At 41.3% G+C, this 17500-nt stretch overlaps 1 protein-coding gene across 1 annotated transcript in view; it reads left to right on the top strand.

Moving 5' to 3' along the window:
- Sec24CD (Secretory 24CD) overlaps nt 1-15524 on the top strand; it is a 16147-nt gene extending 623 nt beyond the window's left edge. Inside the window, exons 2-9 of the mRNA XM_070113818.1 lie at nt 4820-4883; nt 7039-7244; nt 8599-10166; nt 10387-10537; nt 11759-12880; nt 13330-13611; nt 13877-14140; nt 14303-15524. Coding sequence (XP_069969919.1) covers nt 4835-4883; nt 7039-7244; nt 8599-10166; nt 10387-10537; nt 11759-12880; nt 13330-13611; nt 13877-14140; nt 14303-14443 — 3783 coding nt within the window. The 5' untranslated portion in view covers nt 4820-4834 and the 3' untranslated portion in view covers nt 14444-15524. The remainder of the gene's footprint in view (nt 1-4819; nt 4884-7038; nt 7245-8598; nt 10167-10386; nt 10538-11758; nt 12881-13329; nt 13612-13876; nt 14141-14302) is intronic.
- The last annotated feature ends 1976 nt before the right edge of the window (nt 15525-17500 follow it).

The raw sequence follows: 17500 nt of genomic DNA, 5'->3' as shown, positions 1-17500 counted from the left end.
CAAAGCAGCTGTTGAGCACAGCTGGTGGGCGGTGGGTAGCTGTCAGTGGGCGTTCGAGGGGCACGGCTGTGGGGCGGAGGGCAGGGCCTGAAGGGGACGCTTGCAGGGCCTCGGAGGAAGCCCTTGGTCGCGCTGTCGGCGGCGGTGTCCGGGTTCCTGCGATGCCCAGGCGCTGGAGGAGCCACAGGGTTGGGTCCCTGGCGAGCAGGGCCTGGCGCGGGCGAGGGCGGGGGGCGGCTTGTGGCACAGGGCGGCTTGTGGCACAGGGCCTGGGGAGATTCCTTCAGGTGCTCTTGTCCTACCGAATGAAGCCTCGGTCCCAGTGAGGGGCAGAGCCAAGACCCACTTCCAGGGGCGCAGGGCATCACAGACGAGGCACTTTGCGTGGATGTTGGGGATGTGAGAACTGCCTGCGCAAGGGGGTTGGCCTTCGAAAGGGGGAGAAAGGGCTGCTTCATATGGCTTGTTTTGGTGTCGGGAGAAGACAAGGAAGTGATTTGTGTGAAAAACCAAAACATAGAACCCATTATATTTGATGTAAAGAAATAATAATTAATATTTATTTATATAATCGCACAGTAAAGTGTATAAATTTATGGCAATTCCAAAGGACATCATGAAATGATTGATATGGTCCATACTTACAACACTCTAGCTAAGGACAACCAACCTTCACATATTCTGGCAAGATAGAGCTTGGGCTGCTCTGCAGTTAATAAGTTGCGTGTACCTGCTGATGTGCGTGTTGAAAAGTTGTCCCTTGCCCTGTGACCGAGTGCATCTTGTATGTACTTTTTAGATGAGATTGCGCGACGGAGTGCATCTTGTATGTACTTTTTAGATGAGATTGCGCTGCTTTATTTGGGAATGTAGATTTGTGTGATGGCATCATTTTGGTTCCTGTAAAACATTATATTCTCTAAGGTCCAGTTTGGATTATTCAAATTATTTGTTTTGAGTTAATGACTTTGGTACTAAAATCAGATTCTAGTTTTGACAATATATTTTTAGATTAGTCTTCAAGGTTTTGATACCAAGGTTGATGCTCCGTCCAGAGATGTAGTCCTAAAACCGGGGTATCATGTGAACCCCAAAACCTAAATCTAACCTTTCCTACCATCTATTTATTCCTTGGACAGGATTAGTAAACCCCATATACCCTCTGTATTAGCATTTTGTTCCAACTAATTGAAAACATGAGTTAAGAATTCAGACTGTCAGGGTTCCGTGGTCACCGTGTCTGAGCAATGATATGCAGTGTACATTTGTATCAGTTAATCTTTGCAGTATGAACGCACTAAGTTAGAGCAATTTGAATGTACAATAAATAATCTGCAGACAAGAACGGTAACGCCACAAATAAAAGAAGATTGCGGAAAGTACTGCTCTCAGCCCAAGTCCAGTCAGGGCTCCCAAGTTTTAGCTCTTTCTTGCTGTGCATACTGAGGTGAAGATGTTTTCCAGGGGGTGTTGGGGCCATCAACCCTGCCACAGTGCCCAGTCATGGCAACTTAGATTGATGAATATGAAAATGAAACTAGCCACAATGAGAATTGAAAATAAGCGTTTCGAACTCTTCACGAGCTCCTCTTCAGACAAATACTGAAATGGATCCATTTTGGTATTTGTCTGAAGAGGAACTCGTGAAGAGTTCGAAAGGTCACGCTTATTTTCATTTCTCATTGTGGCTAGTTTCATTTTCATTTTCGTGTACACGTGATTGTGTTTGTGCTTGTGTTCATTGATGAATATATTTTATGATGTGGAGACTGTCTCTGGCGAGTGCATCCATATGGTAAAGAATTACCATTTTTATCATTACATGGTAAATATACGGCTGCAGCAGCTGTGTAGTATATGACTAGTTCTTATACTCAATAGTATGCATCTCTCTCAGTAACAGTAACCTCATAATCCCATACTAAAATAAAGTATGAGGGTAACAGCCATGGATATAAATTTTGTATTTTTATAATAACACTAAGATTGAAAAAATCTAAGGCTACAGAAAGAGGAAAAACTAGTTACTTAAACATGAAATGGTTAATGTTAAGGAGGGTGATGCACAGAGATAGAAGGAAATGGACACTGCTATCTTATAGAGCATAAGAAATAGTCATGATAATAGGTACAGCAGCTGCAGCCTCATATTTATTTTAAAATGATGGAAAAAATCTGCTGCATATCACTGCTCACTGTCCACAACACCCTCACACAGCCAGAGTTCTTAATGTTGAGTTTTCTGTAAGTTGGCATAAAGTCTACTAAACGAATGGTTTAGGTTAGAGACCGACATGCATAGATGAACGGAAATGGACACTGCCATCTCATTGAGCGGAAGAATTGGGTAGGATACAGCATAGTTTAAGTTGCAGCGGCCTCATATTTACCGTTAAAAGACGAAAATTAGGGTGCTATGCGCCACGCAGAGACTAATTCCACAACACTCTTACACAGCCAGAGTTCCTTTAGCAAAATGAGGAAGAATTGTATGATTTTGTAAGATTTTGTAAGATAAACTTTGGAGACTTTCTATAATTTATTGTTTAGCCCAGTGACAATGGGAGCCTTCAGTGCTATACCTAACAATGCTTTTGCCAGGATGTATGCAGAGTCGCCTGCTTAAGGGAAAACAATAGAAACAAAGGAAACCTAGAGGTACCATGATCTCTGTTCTTTGGCTGTGGGATCAATGATTGTATAATTAATGAAGCTAAAAAGAGGCTATAAGAATACTATTTGAAAGGCTATTTCTCAGTGAATGCAGCCAGGGCTAAACAAATGCATGGCTGTCTATTGTGCACAACTTAGAACAGGGCAGGACATGACTGGGTTAATGAGGAAACTTCATTTTCTATGTAGATATGTTGGAGGAGGTTTGCTGGCTTTTGCAGAAATGCAAAGGAGGCAATGTGCATTTAGTTTTATTATGGAGAAGTGCCCTAAATTTTATACTTCTGCATATAAAGTCAAAAGTACCTCTATATTGCAAAGTGAAAGGTTTTGTAAGAGTTGGTAAGTCATGAAAGCTGAATACCTTGGGAAGCTTGTATGTGTTTAGTCACAGTATGTCTTGATGTAATGATTCAGGATGATTGAGAAATGGGAAAAAAGGAAAAAGATTGGGCTTAGATACATTTATTGCACAGTATTGGAACACAGGGGCAGTGAGGAGAGGGCTAGCAGAGAGGGTTTGGGGACTGTTGTATATTGATAAACAGTAGTGCAGCAACAGTAACTATTGCTAATGTCGTCGCACTATGTAATTTATGATGATCTGTCTATTAGTACTTCAGTACAGGGAAGTGGCATGGGGTGGCAAGAATAATTTTGAATATGTTAGATGTCATATTAGGTGTGAGGGTGCAATATGTAAAATAAGAAAGAAAACTGTATTTGTATTGTGCTCCTCATCATTGGATGTATATCACATGTGCCTTTTTCTTCATTCCATATAATGTAATGATTTTTTTTTTTTTGGAAAGAGGTGCTATGATTACTTTTTTCTTCCTTCTTTCTTAAATCCTCTTGTGTAATCTAAATGTATATAGGTGTACATAAACATTTAGATGTAGAAAGAGATGGATATAGATATATAAATGTGAATAGCATGTATTTACTTTCTTGAGGATGGGAAGGTATTTATCCATTGCATATCAAATGTGATTTTACTGTATTGATTTTGTTTATACAAAGATTTGTTCACAAAAGTACAGACACCAAGCAGTCAATGCCTTGTCCTACCTGATCTTGCCCGTTTACACGTCTCTTGGATTTTTGGATATGTTTTAAATTATTGCTAATAGTGGATTTGATAACGATGTCAATAATGGGAATGGTAATAGTTTATAATGTTCAAAATCATAGAAAGAAATTTACCCAAAAATTCAAGGAATACAGTAATTGGGTAAGGTCTCTTATTTTATTCCTTGATGACCCTGAGTTTGCAGAGCCATTTATTTGTAAACAGAATCAAGAAGTTAAGGTTAGTGAATATGACATTTATATTTCCCATCCTGGCATCATTGGGTTAATAATATCTAATTTTGTTTCATGCTTGGAACAGGCATTGACCAGTGTTAGGGTCAGCTATGTTTTCTGTCAGTAACTCTTTAGAAAAGCTATTTATACATGTAGGGCTTTTAAGAACTTTCTTTATTACTATATTTAGTTTTAACTTACATGTGGTCCGTTGTATTTTTTTTTAGATATTTTGTTTTTCTGGGTTTTTGTATGTTTACAAGAGAATGATCTTCAATAACTTGCCAGCTGTAGTTGATGGTTGAATACTTGAGCATGTTGCTAAATTGTACATGAATCTGAGTTGTATTGACATAGCGGCATATAAAACTGACAGGTAATTTGTCTGCCTATATTGTGGTATGAACATGATATAGTAAGGTGAAGGCAATGTATTAGATACTGTTTGGCTTCTTTCCTCCAGCTGCAAGGCCACAGCATTATTTGCCCATCCCTATACTTCTTTCTATCTGACTAGGTATGCTGCCAGCTTCCTGGATGGTGTGTAGAATTGAGCTCTGTAACATCAGGGACCAAATTTGACAGATGTGAAATATAAAAGAATTGAGGTTTATTGTTGAAGGTTGAGGATGGGCAGAGGAATTTTAGCCTTTAGACATTAATTTTGTTGTTGATGCTATTTATGGTCACCCTGAGTCTTTGATTTATTGACAATAATGATGTCCCTTCAGTAGATTGTAACTCAAAAATGTCTAAGCCAAACCAGTTATGTGGTATCTTCACACAAGTCAGTGCTTGTCTCCTAATGTTTCATAACTAACAGAATCTGTGATTTCAGGTTTTGTACGGAGCCATGCTGCCGTCACAGCCAATGGGTGGGATTCCCCCCCCTGGCCCTCCAGGTAAGCCTTTTGAACTCTTTTCCATCCCTTTATTTTTTCCAAACTTTTTTTTTTTTTCAAGTTGTGTTGAGAGAAATGTACAAAATATTTCAAGATACATAGAATATCAATTTGATGTTACCTTAACCCATTGGCGCTGGGTGTCACGTACGTACATGCCATGGCTGTTGGGGACCAAACGCCGGGGGCATCATGCCATGCCCATTCCCGCGCTACTGGCTCGTCAGACGGAGGTTGTTTTTCTCCACTAGTAGCGGCTTCATTTATATGGTAAAGATTTTAGGCAATGGCACCTAAAGTGAAGGTAAACCTTCAAAATTTTAATATTTTTATAAATTTTAGAAAAATAAAAGCTTTTAGGTGCTATATGTCGCTCGCAAACTACCGATCGAGCCGGGCGCAAACGGGAAACTGCCAGTGCGCGCCAACAAGCCGGTGCATACGTAAACTTGACAAAATTTTTACCCGTCGCTGATGGGTTAAGGATGCACTTCTTATTCTAAGTATTCTCAGGAACGTGAAAAGAAATATCCGTGTTAAAGTACTCATTTAAATTTATTGCCTTTTAAGTGTTGTATACTGCATTAAGTAGTTCTTAACTAAATTTGGCAAGATTTTGTTAATTTTTGTCCAAGGGGCATTTCATGGCATTCTTAGTTTGAATAGAATGCCCAACTGATGGTGTCGAAAGCATCTCTGTACTTTCATCAGATTTTGTGTACCCTGGTTCTATTTACCCTTGCTGTCCATTGTGCTCAGGCCAAGCAAAATACTTGGTTTAATAGTAATTAGAATGGTGAGCGGGTAATTGGGTAAGACTAGATTTGTTATTTCTGATACATATACTAAGGATGATTAGTGGTAATGTAAAAGACAACTGTAGTCTGTTAGGGTGCAGTGAGAATTTTAAGCATGAAACCACCATTGTACCTATATATCCATATATGTGTGTGTATGTATTTATATACATATGTATGTATGTGTGTATGTATGTATGTATGTATGTGTGTATGTGTATGTATGTATATATATATAGACATATATATGTATATATAGACATATGTATGTATATATAGACATATGTATGTGTATATAGACATATGTATGTGTATATAGACATATGTATGTGTATATAGACATATTTATGTGTATATAGACATATGTATGTGTATATAGACATATGTATGTGTATATAGACATATGTATGTGTATATAGACATATGTATGTGTATATAGACATATGTATGTGTATATAGACATATGTATGTGTATATAGACATATGTATGTGTGTATAGACATATGTATGTGTGTATAGACATATGTATGTGTGTATAGACATATGTATGTGTGTATAGACATATGTATGTGTGTATAGACATATGTATGTGTTTATAGACATATTTGTGTGTGTATAGACATATTTGTGTGTGTATAGACATATTTGTGTGTGTATAGACATATTTGTGTGTGTATAGACATATTTGTGTGTGTATAGACATATTTGTGTGTGTATAGACATATTTGTGTGTGTATAGACATATTTGTGTGTGTATAGACATATTTGTGTGTGTATAGACATATTTGTGTGTGTATAGACATATTTGTGTGTGTATAGACATATTTGTGTGTGTATAGACATATTTGTGTGTGTATAGACATATTTGTGTGTGTATAGACATATTTGTGTGTGTATAGACATATTTGTGTGTGTATAGACATATTTGTGTGTGTATAGACATATTTGTGTGTGTATAGACATATTTGTGTGTGTATAGACATATGTATGCATATATGTACATATGTATGTACACTACTGGCCAAAATTAACCAGCCACCTTAACAAATTTCGTCAAATCCCAGGATGAAGGGGGTTAAGACTGCATGAACTATACACATTTTCTTTGTCTAAACATTATGAAAGCTTAGTATGGACTATGAAGGGTACTCTATGTACTTGCCACAATTTGAAATTGAATTATGTCTGTTCCTGGAAAAGAGAATTTTAGAGTAAAGCTTCTGTCTTGTTCTTGTCAGATGATGGACTTGAGTTCTGTCTAAGTTCATGTAGGCAGGAGATTGAACTGTATTTTTCAAAACCTTTTATGAGGTAGAGAATTTATTGAACTCCAGTCTGATACATTCCTTTTCATTCAGGTTCTTACAGACCCCCAGCAAGACCTCCTGGTGCCTACCCAGGTGGCCCTCCAGGTGGCCATCCAGGTGGCCCTCCAGGTGGCCCCCCACCTGGCCCTCCAGGTGGCCCCCCTCCTGGCCCTCCCTCATTCTCAGGGATGAATCAGCAGATGGCAGGAATGAATCTAGGCCCACCAGCTGGCCCTCCCCAGGGCATGCCATCAGGGGTGAGTGAAGCCTGGCCACTTGGGGCAGTAGCGTAGAGGTGGCTATCCTGTGGAGGATGGCCATCTTATGAGATGCCTTATGAGACTGCATTTATTTTCATTTTTTAAAATTATTATTGCATGAGTACGGATAATTTGATGATTGTTATATATTTTTTCCTTGTGATGACAAGATTTTTTGTATAGATATTATGAGTGTTTTACACGAGGAAAGAGACAGAAAAAGAAACCTGTATTCTTCACATAACTCTATCAAAAAATGTTGATTTATTGAGGGAATTTACTTTATTATCAAAACATGCCATGAAGAGAAACTGTCTAAATATTTATTTATTTATTTATTTATTTATTTATAAATATAGATGTCTATGATAGCTATGTATAATATATATATAAATATTTATTTATTTATTTATTTATTTATAAATATAGATGTCTATGATAGCTATGTATAATATATATAGAGATATAGCTATAGATGTGTATAATATGTATGTATAAATTTGTATAATATAGATAGATATAATATATTTATGTATATATAGGATATATATATAATATGTATATAGATAGATAGATAGATAGATAGATAGATAATATATTTATAGATATAAATGATATAGTATAGATGGATAGATGGATAAATGGATAGATGGATAGATATGTATAATATAAAGGTAGGCCATTAATTTTTTTAATGGAGAAAAGGAAAAGGGCTCCAACATTTTGAAGTATGGGATAAATGGTGTGTCTGTTCATCATATTCTTATGGTCTGTGTTAATTCCTGTGGCATGCTAATAATAACAATTTTCCTCTGGGCTGAGGTGACGGGAACTTGCCTCTGTAAGAATTTGACTGAAGACTGGGTTGATGGGAATGACTTGCCACAAGTGCAAAAAGCTCTTAGAGGATACTTAGGATTCTGTTTTTGCCTGCTGTGACTGGCAGTGCTAGTTGTATTATAGAAATTTGAAAAAAACAGACATGTAACTTTTTATTTATTGTTATTATTATTGCACTGTGTTATGATAATTAGTCTGTGCAAGGAAAACAATCTATTACCATCTGGATACATTAAATCAAATAAGGGCATTGGCAAACAGCAAAAAATGTATATATATATATATATATATATATATATATATATATATATATATTTATTTATTTCTTCTCAAAAATGCTCCATAAATTATCACCAGAACTTTTAAAGATCCATGTAATTTTAACAGATGGCATGAATTTTAATATGCAGTTGTTTAATGAGAATACAAGTCATGACTAGTAATTTTGAATATGAAGCCTTTTTTGTTTAGGTAAAAAGAAGATATGATGATATTTGCCCTTTAATTTCAGCCCATGATGAAACAACACCCCTCAGGACCAGGACCAATGGCTAATGGTCTTCCTCAAGGTGGGCTTCAGAATGGTCCTCCTGGTCCAACCCCTAACACAGCAGGTGGGCCACCAACTGGCCCTCCCTCAGGGGTACCTGGAGCGTCACCAACAGGACTACGACATCCTACACCCTCCACCACTCCCGGAGCTACTGGGCCACAGGGAAGTTCCCCAAGACCAATGGCTCCTCAGATGACAGCTCCTCCTCGCCCTGCACAGCCTGGCTTCCCCCCGTCGTCTGCGTCAGGCCCTGTGGGGGCAGGGCAGCCTAGTTATTCACCTATGCAAGGTGCCCCTGGTGGGCAGCCCCCTTACCCTCCTTCATCAGGAACACAACCTAATTTCCCACCATCATCTATGGCTGGTCCAATGGGCGGACAACCCTCGTTCCCAACAACAGTGGGTGCTCCTCCAGGAGGACAGCCAAGTTTTGCTCCATCATCGATGGGAGGCCCACCAGGTGGGCAGTCTGGCATGCCTCCTTCATCAATGGCTGGTGCACCAGGTGGACAGCCAGGCTTCCCTCCTTCGTCAATGGCTGGTGCACCAGTTGGGCAGCCAGGCTTTCCTCCTTCGTCAATGGCTGGTGCACCAGGTGGGCAGCCTGGCATGCCTCCTTCGTCAATGGCTGGTGCACCAGGTGGGCAGCCTGGCTTCCAACCTGTGTCAATGGCAGGACCTCCAGCAGGAGTGCGTCCAAGTGGGTTTCCTCCATCTTCCATGGGAGGACCTCAGCCTCAGCCTGGAGGACCTGTTTCTATGGGTGTACCACCACGACCTGGTATGCCCCCAGGCCCTGGTATTCCCCCAGGGCCTGCTATGCCCCCAGGTCCTGGCATGCCCCCGGGACAAGGGATGCCCCCGGGACAAGGGATGCCCCCAGGTCCTGGCATGCCCCCGGGACAAGGGATGCCCCCTTGTCCAGGGATGCCTCCAGGACCTGGGATGCCTCCCCGTCCTGGGATGCCGCCAGGACCAGGGATGGCACCTGGGCCAGGGATGCCTCCAGGACCCAGACCAAACATGCCTCCTACAAGTAGTGCAGGTGGCCCTCCGGTCAATGGTATGGGAGGTGGCATGCAGTCCAGGTACCCAGGCTCAGGAGCAGGGCCAGGTGCAGGGGGCTACCCCAGCGCACCTCAAAGCCAAGGGCGCAGGCTGAACCCAGATGACATGCCCAGTCCTTTGCAGGTCATGGAAGAGGACAGTCGATGCAGAAGTGGAGAGTTCATAACTAACATCAAGGGACAGGTTCCACCTCTGGTGACAACGGAATTCACAGTAAAGGATGGTGGCAATGCATCGCCACATTACCTTAGATCGACAATGTACAGCATCCCTCACACCCCAGATATGATAAAACAAACTCACGTTCCCTTTGGCCTTGTCATTAGCCCCCTGGCCCAGGTGGGCAGCCATGACAGTGCCTTGTATATTGGAACCAGCTTAGAATCGGGTCCTGTCAGGTGCAACAGGTGCAAGGGCTATATGAGTCCTCTCATGCAGTTCATGGATGGTGGAAGGAAGTAAGTAGGATTGCATTCCTTCACTTGCATGGTATAACCTCATTTGACCATTTCTCTTTATCTTCCCTTTGTGTACACATTTCTCTCTTCACCTGACTGCCACCATTCTGCTCATTGGTCTGAAAGTGTGTTTTGTTGATATGTTTTACATTCCTCACACACTTATTAATTTTAATTTATTTTTATTGATCCATTATTTATTAAGAAAGTTGTCTTTCAGATACCAGTGCAAACTGTGCCGTGGTGTAGTGGAAGTGCCAAAAGAATATTTCTGTCACATGGATGGCCAAGGATCACGTGCAGACAAGTATCAGCGGCCAGAGTTGTGCTGTGGTACTTACGAATACATTGCCACACCGGAATATTGTCGAGTAAGTACATCTTTGTGTGGTTAGGAGAGACTGCTTTATGGCTGCTATGTATAGTGAACTTATTATTTACACACACACGCACACGTGCACACACACACACGCATGCACACACACATGCACACACGCATGCACACACGCATGCACACACACACTGTATTTGTGTGTGTGTACACATTTGTGGTGTGTGTACACATTTGTGGTGTGTGTACCCACATTTGTGGTGTGTGTGTGTACCCACATTTGTGGTGTGTGTGTGTACCCACATTTGTGGTGTGTGTGTGTACCCACATTTGTGGTGTGTGTGTGTACCCACATTTGTGTGTGTGTGTGTGTACCCACATTTGTGTGTGTGTGTGTGTACCCACATTTGTGTGTGTGTGTGTGTACCCACATTTGTGTGTGTGTGTGTGTACCCACATTTGTGTGTGTGTGTGTGTGTTTGTATGTTTGTACACATTTGTGGTGTGTGTGTGTACCCACATTTGTGTGTGTGTGTGTGTGTGTTTGTATGTTTGTACACATTTGTGGTGTGTGTGTACCCACATTTGTGTGTGTGTGTGTTTTTGTATGTTTGTACACATTTGTGTGTGTGTGTGTGTGTGTGTGTGTTTGTATGTTTATATGTTTGTACACATTTGTGTGTGTCTGTGCGCACTTTTGTGTGTGTGTGTGCACTTTTGTGTGTGTGTGCACTTTTGTGTGTGTGTGTGCACTTTTGTGTGTGTGTGTGCACTTTTGTGTGTGTGTGTGCACTTTTGTGTGTGTGTGTGTGCACTTTTGTGTGTGTGTGTGCACTTTTGTGTGTGTGTGTGTGCACTTTTGTGTGTGTGTGTGTGCACTTTTGTGTGTGTGCACTTTTGTGTGTGTGCACTTTTGTGTGTGTGTGTGTGCACTTTTGTGTGTGTGTGTGTGTGCACTTTTGTGTGTGTATGTACACATTTGTGTGTGTGTAATGTTTTTCTCTTTATATCATATGTATGTATATGTTTGGATATATGTTTGTAAAATTATATTTTTGGATTGTATATATATATATATATATATATATATATATATATATATATATATATATATATATATATATATATATATATATATATATATATATATATATATATATACATATACACATACACACACACATTTACAAATCTACACAAATATAATGTAAGAGAAGAGAGAGTAAGACAATGAACTGTGATGCGCCTTTTCCCATTCCAGGACAAGCAATTGCCTAAGGAGCCTGCCTTCATCTTCGTCATAGAGATGAGTCTGCTGATGATGCAGCGAGGAGTGATTCATCTCTTATGCCAGAATATGAAGTCCATTCTGGAGCACTTGCCGCGGGACTGTGCTAATGGCACTCCAGACACTGAATCACGGATGAAGGTTGGCTTTATCACTTATGACTCTGCAGTTCACGTCTACAAGCTTGATGGACAGGCCCCAGAAATGTGTGTCGTCTGTGATCGTGATGAGATGTTTGTACCAGTGCCTGGAGGAGTTCTCTGTAGCCCTCAGGAGGCTGCAGATAACATTGATAAATTAATGGAAAGTATTCCAGACAACTTCAAGGCCACACGTGAGACCTCGGGTGCCCTTGGCTGTGCCATTCAGGCAGGGATGGCTGCCTTGCAGGCCTCTGGTAGGGTTGGCAAGTTGATTGTTTTCCATTCCTCTTTGCCTGTGGGTGGTGGCCCTGGCAGCTTAAAGAACAGAGAGGAGAGGAAACTTCTTGGCACAGAGAAAGAGAAAAGTGTGCTGACACCACAAGGAAGCTACTACAATAATCTTGGCCAAGATTTGGTTGCTGCTGGCTGCTCTGTTGATTTATATGTATTTAATGATGGCTATGTAGACTTAGCAACCATTGGCCAAGTACCTAGACTAACTGGGGGCCAAAGCTACAAGTATACTTTCTTCCAGTCCAACAAAGATGGTCCTAGGCTTTTGGAGGACCTTAAACTTAACATAGGAAGAAATATCGCTTTTGATGCTGTGATGCGGGTTAGAACGTCACAAGGTGTGCGACCTGTGGACTTCTTTGGCCATTTCTTCATGTCGAACACCACTGACATAGAATTAGCAAGCATAGATGCCAGTAAAGCTATTGCAATAGAAGTGAAGCATGATGACAAGCTGACAGAGGAAGATGGAGTATATATTCAAGTGGCCTTGCTATATACCTCTTGCAATGGCCAGAGGCGACTGCGTATATTAAATATGGCTCTTAATATCTGCACTCAAATGGCTGACCTTTATAAGAACTGTGACTTAGATACTCTAATGAACTTCTTTGGTAAACAGTCAATTACGAGGTTGTTGGAGACCAATGCAAAACAGGTAATTATCTTCTATATTTGATGTTTCCAAATTCGTACAATAGTAATAAGGATGTGATTTACTGTTATATATGATGGTTGTGGACCAAGTAATGGTAGTATCGCATCATGACTATTCCTGTGCTGGTGGCTCATCAGATGGGGCTTGTTTTTCTCTGAAAGTAGCAGCATTATTTCTATGGTGAAACTTTTAGTCAATAGCACCTATAGTGAAGATAAATCTTCAGATTTAAAAATTTTATGGAGATATGAAAGTATAAGCTTTTGGGTGCCTAATGTTGGCAGCAAACTGCTGAACAAGCAGGGCACAAACAGGATAATTTGTTGCGTGTCAGCAACCCCCGTTAATGACAACTAGCCAAAATTTTAACCCAGTGTTAATAGCTTTTGAAATATTCTTCCATGGTACTTTTTGATGTCACACCCTATTTTATATTAATATATTTACAGGTAAAGGATGACCTTATCAGCAGAACAGCAAACATCTTGGCTTGTTACCGCAAGAACTGTGCATCCCCTTCGTCTGCTGGACAGCTTATACTTCCAGAATTAATGAAGTTATTGCCACTTTATATTAACTGCCTGAGCAAGAGTGATGCTATGAGTGGTGGCCAGGACCTGACTTGTGATGAAAGATCGTTGCAAATGTATCTCTTGATGGCCATGTCAGTAGATGCATCGGTTGTGTACTATTACCCTCGTCTCATTCCCCTCTTAGATGACGATCCACAGGTAAGGGGCTTGGTTAGAAGGGATTCCTCTTTTTGTAAATATTTTGATGTTCTTCCTTGCTGAACTTGAAAACTGGTGCCTAATATGAATATTACAATAGATATCTGATAAAAGTAACATGTGGACAATCTAATACTCTCATGGAAAGAAACTTTTCAACATAAATTCCTCTAATTCAAAAAGTTTTCATGTCTCCCATAATGGAATTTATAATAACTGAATATCAGTTATTAGCATACACCATCTTATGTGTCTGTATTTGCAGAACACCGGAGTTCCTGCTCCACTTCGCACGTCTTATGACAAATTGCGGCCAGATGGTGTATTCTTGCTGGAAAATGGAATCCAGATGTTTATTTGGGTTGGTTCCAGCACTTCTCCAACTTGGTTAGACAATGTGTTTGGAGTAAATGCTCCCCACCAGCTAGACCCTGTCATGGCTGAGCTGCCTGAGCTGGACAATCCTGTCTCGAGGAGAGTGCGGGATATCATTGCTACAATTCGTGCTCAAAGGAAGAGGCACGTTAGGGTATGTAATGAAGAGCTTTTTATACATTGTTGTTAATTCTCTAAATGAATAGAATTGAAGTAGAAAACTATAAGAAAAAAAAGTATCAGTTGCATACATTTTTATGAATCCTTCATGTGTTAATTGAATTTGTAATAATTTGCCAATTTCTAATCCTAACAGATGTTTGTGGTTCCACAACAAGGAAAGCATGAAATGGTAATGCGAAATTATTTAGTAGAAGACAAGAGTATGTACGGTGCTCCTAGTTATGTAGACTTCCTCTGCCACGTACACAAGGAAATCCGCGCGCTCCTTTCCTGAGATAGGAAGCAGCACTACCCGTGGACATCACCATCAGTGTCATCGCCGTCTGTTGACTCCTTCCCCTCCAGTAATTTGAGTTACCCTTGTGAGGCCCTGTTATCTCCATCACAGCCTGCCCTTCCTCAGCTCAGTTCCAGTGTAACTGCCTCCAGCATCACTACCACTACTGTAGAAAATGTAGATCATAGAGGAATCCCCAGCACCTCGACCATCACGCCTCAAGCCCAGTCAGGAGGAGGGTCGTCTCCACTTTTCCAAAGGAAAACAACCTTGGATGCCAGCATCCCATCCCAATCTCAGCCTAAGGGCAAAGTCACCTACCCGGGAGTAGCCTTCACACTCAAGAATTGGCATTGACGTTCCTTGAGGTATCCCTCATTCCTTCCCTGCTTATTTCTATTTGTGGCCATGACTGAATTAAGGTGATAGGTGATGCAACAGCAATTGTTAATCTGCAGCCTTGTGCTAAGCTAAAGTTACAGGAAACAGAAGGATTTTACAGTTGCTGTCTGTGTAGCACCTGTGATTTGCAAAACTAAACTCATGGGTAGTGCTGATTGTGTCATGCTTCTATTAAGGTAGAAAGGTTATGATAATTCTGAAATAAAAGATCAAATGGAACATACTGAGAGTACGATTGTTTGTCACAGAAGGTACTTGAAAGGGAACTGAATGGCGATGGTTAGATTTTTATACAGACTTTGTTACCTTGTAGCTTTCTTCTGAGGAGAGGCATCGTGTTGAATGAGCAAGGCTTGTCCCGGTGATGTATGCTGTGTCAGTGGAGAAAGATTTATTTTTATGTAAACTTAATACTTGATAGATTTTCACATATAAGGAATTTTTTAATGAACAACTATTTTATGTTTTACATTATCAGAAGTTTAGTTAGTAAGGGAATACTGCATTTCATTTTCGAAGCTCTTGTTATTTAATTGGTCAAATAGAATTCTAATGCGTATTGGGAGGAGAATTTGTCAGATAAATATTATTATATTAAGCCAGTTTTTATGGCAAATGCAATATGTTATATTTCGGTGTTATGTTATTCCAAGTCCAGTAAAGTTGTTGGCTTGTATAGTTGTTTTACTTCTCCGAGGAACATGTATTGATGTAAATATACAAGGTAAGGTAAAGTCCATTTCAGATTGCAGGATGGTGGTCATCAGTTATGTACTTTTAGATACTTAACCCTCTCCAATCCTATACATATTGTGGGGCATCTAGAAGACACTGAGGTCAATTATTAGGACCCCTTCTGTCCAATTCCTGACAGCTGCACTAAAAGGATAAATGCCAGGCTTTGGGTCAGTCCTGAGCATCCTCAGAGAGCCATGGGTACAGTGTTTTAGTTACCGATCCTGTACCCCTTCTGTAGACCCTGAAAGGTGAACCAGTTCTCTTCTATACATACTCCAGACTTAAAATTTTGTACCTTTATTAGGAGCATTGAGGCTTGGGCCTTTATCTACTAGCCCCACTGACTTCTTTTTTTCTGTTCCCTGACCCTTGGCTCTCCTTTGAACGCGACTGCAACTCCACCACTCTCCTCTCCTCCTCCTCCTCCATACCTGCTGTCAGTTCAATCAGCTCAGTCACGCACCCTGGTCATTATCAAACCTACAGAAAACTTCCTCTCTCCAGGGCTAGCAGCAGCGAGTACATCTTCCAGTCTTCATTTCCAACCCCCTATTTGTCTGTCTCTGTCTCTCTGTCTCTCTCCCTCTTCCTGCTGCTGGCTTCCTCCCTCCCTCTTCTTGTCCTGCTGCTGCTACCACCTCCTCCTCTTCTTCTTCTTCCTCCTGCTGCTACCTCCTCTTCTTATTCCTGCTGCTGCTTCCTCCTCCTCTTCTTCTTCCTGCTGCTGCTTCCTCCTCCTCTTCTTATTCCTGCTGCTGCTACCTCCTCCTCTTCTTCCTGCTGCTGCTTCCTCATCTTCTTTCTTCTTCCTGCTGCTGCTACCTCCTCCTCTTCTTCTTCCTGCTGCTGCTTCCTCCTCCTCTTCTTCTTCCTGCTGCTGCTTCCTCCTCCTCTTCTTCTTCTTGCTGCTGCTTCCTCCTCTTCTTTTTCTTCCTGCTGCTGCTACCTCCGTCTGTTGATGCTCTTCCTTCTTCTTTCTTCCTGCTGCTCCTCCTTCTTTCTCTTTCTTCCTGCTCTTCTTCTTTCTTCTTCTGCTGCTGCTACCTCCTCTTCTTCTTCCTGCTGCTGCTTCCTCCTCCTCTTGTTTTTCCTGCTGCTGCTTCCTCCTCTTCTTCTTCCTGCTGCTGCTTCCTCCTCCTCTTCTTCTTCTTTCTCCTTCTTTCTGCTGCTGCTTCCTCCGTCTTTTTTTTTTCTTTTTTTTTTGATGCTGCTTTTTTCTTTTTCCTCTTCTTCTTCCTGCTGCTGCTTCCTCATCATCTTCTTCTTCCTGCTGCTGCTTCCTCATCATCTTCTTCTTCCTGCTGCTGCTTCCTCCTCCTCTTCTTCTTCCTGCTGCTGCTTCCTCCGTCTGTCGATGCTCCTCTTCTTCTTTCTTCTTCTTCCTGCTGCTGCGTTTTTTTTTTCCTCATCTTCTTCCTGCTGCTGCTTCCTCCTCCTCTTCTTCTTCCTGCTGCTGTTTCCTCCTCTTCTTCTTCTTCCTGCTGCTGCTTCCTCCTCCTCTTCTTCTTCCTGCTGCTGCTTCCTCCTCCTCTTCTTCTTCCTGCTACTGCTTCCTCCTCCTCTTCTTCTTCCTGCTGCTGCTTCCTCCTCCTCTTCTTCTTCCTGCTGCTGTTTCCTCCTCCTCTTCTTCTTCCTGCTGCTGTTTCCTCCTCTTCTTCTTCCTGCTACTGCTTCCTCCTCCACTTCTTCTTCCTGCTACTGCTTCCTCCTCCACTTCTTCTTCCTGCTACTGCTTCCTCCTCCACTTCTTCTTCCTGCTGCTCCTTCCTCCTCCTCTTCTTCTTCCTGCTGCTGCTTCCTCCTCCTCTTCTTCTTCCTGCTACTGCTTCCTCCTCCACTTCTTCTTCCTGCTACTGCTTCCTCCTCCACTTCTTCTTCCTGCTACTGCTTCCTCCTCCTCTTCTTCTTCCTGCT

This window comes from Penaeus vannamei, chromosome 3 (genome assembly GCF_042767895.1).
Source record: "Penaeus vannamei isolate JL-2024 chromosome 3, ASM4276789v1, whole genome shotgun sequence".
Classification (NCBI taxonomy): domain Eukaryota; kingdom Metazoa; phylum Arthropoda; class Malacostraca; order Decapoda; family Penaeidae; genus Penaeus; species Penaeus vannamei.
The sequence above is the reverse complement of the archived record's forward strand: the minus strand, read 5'-3'. Positions and strand labels throughout refer to the sequence as shown.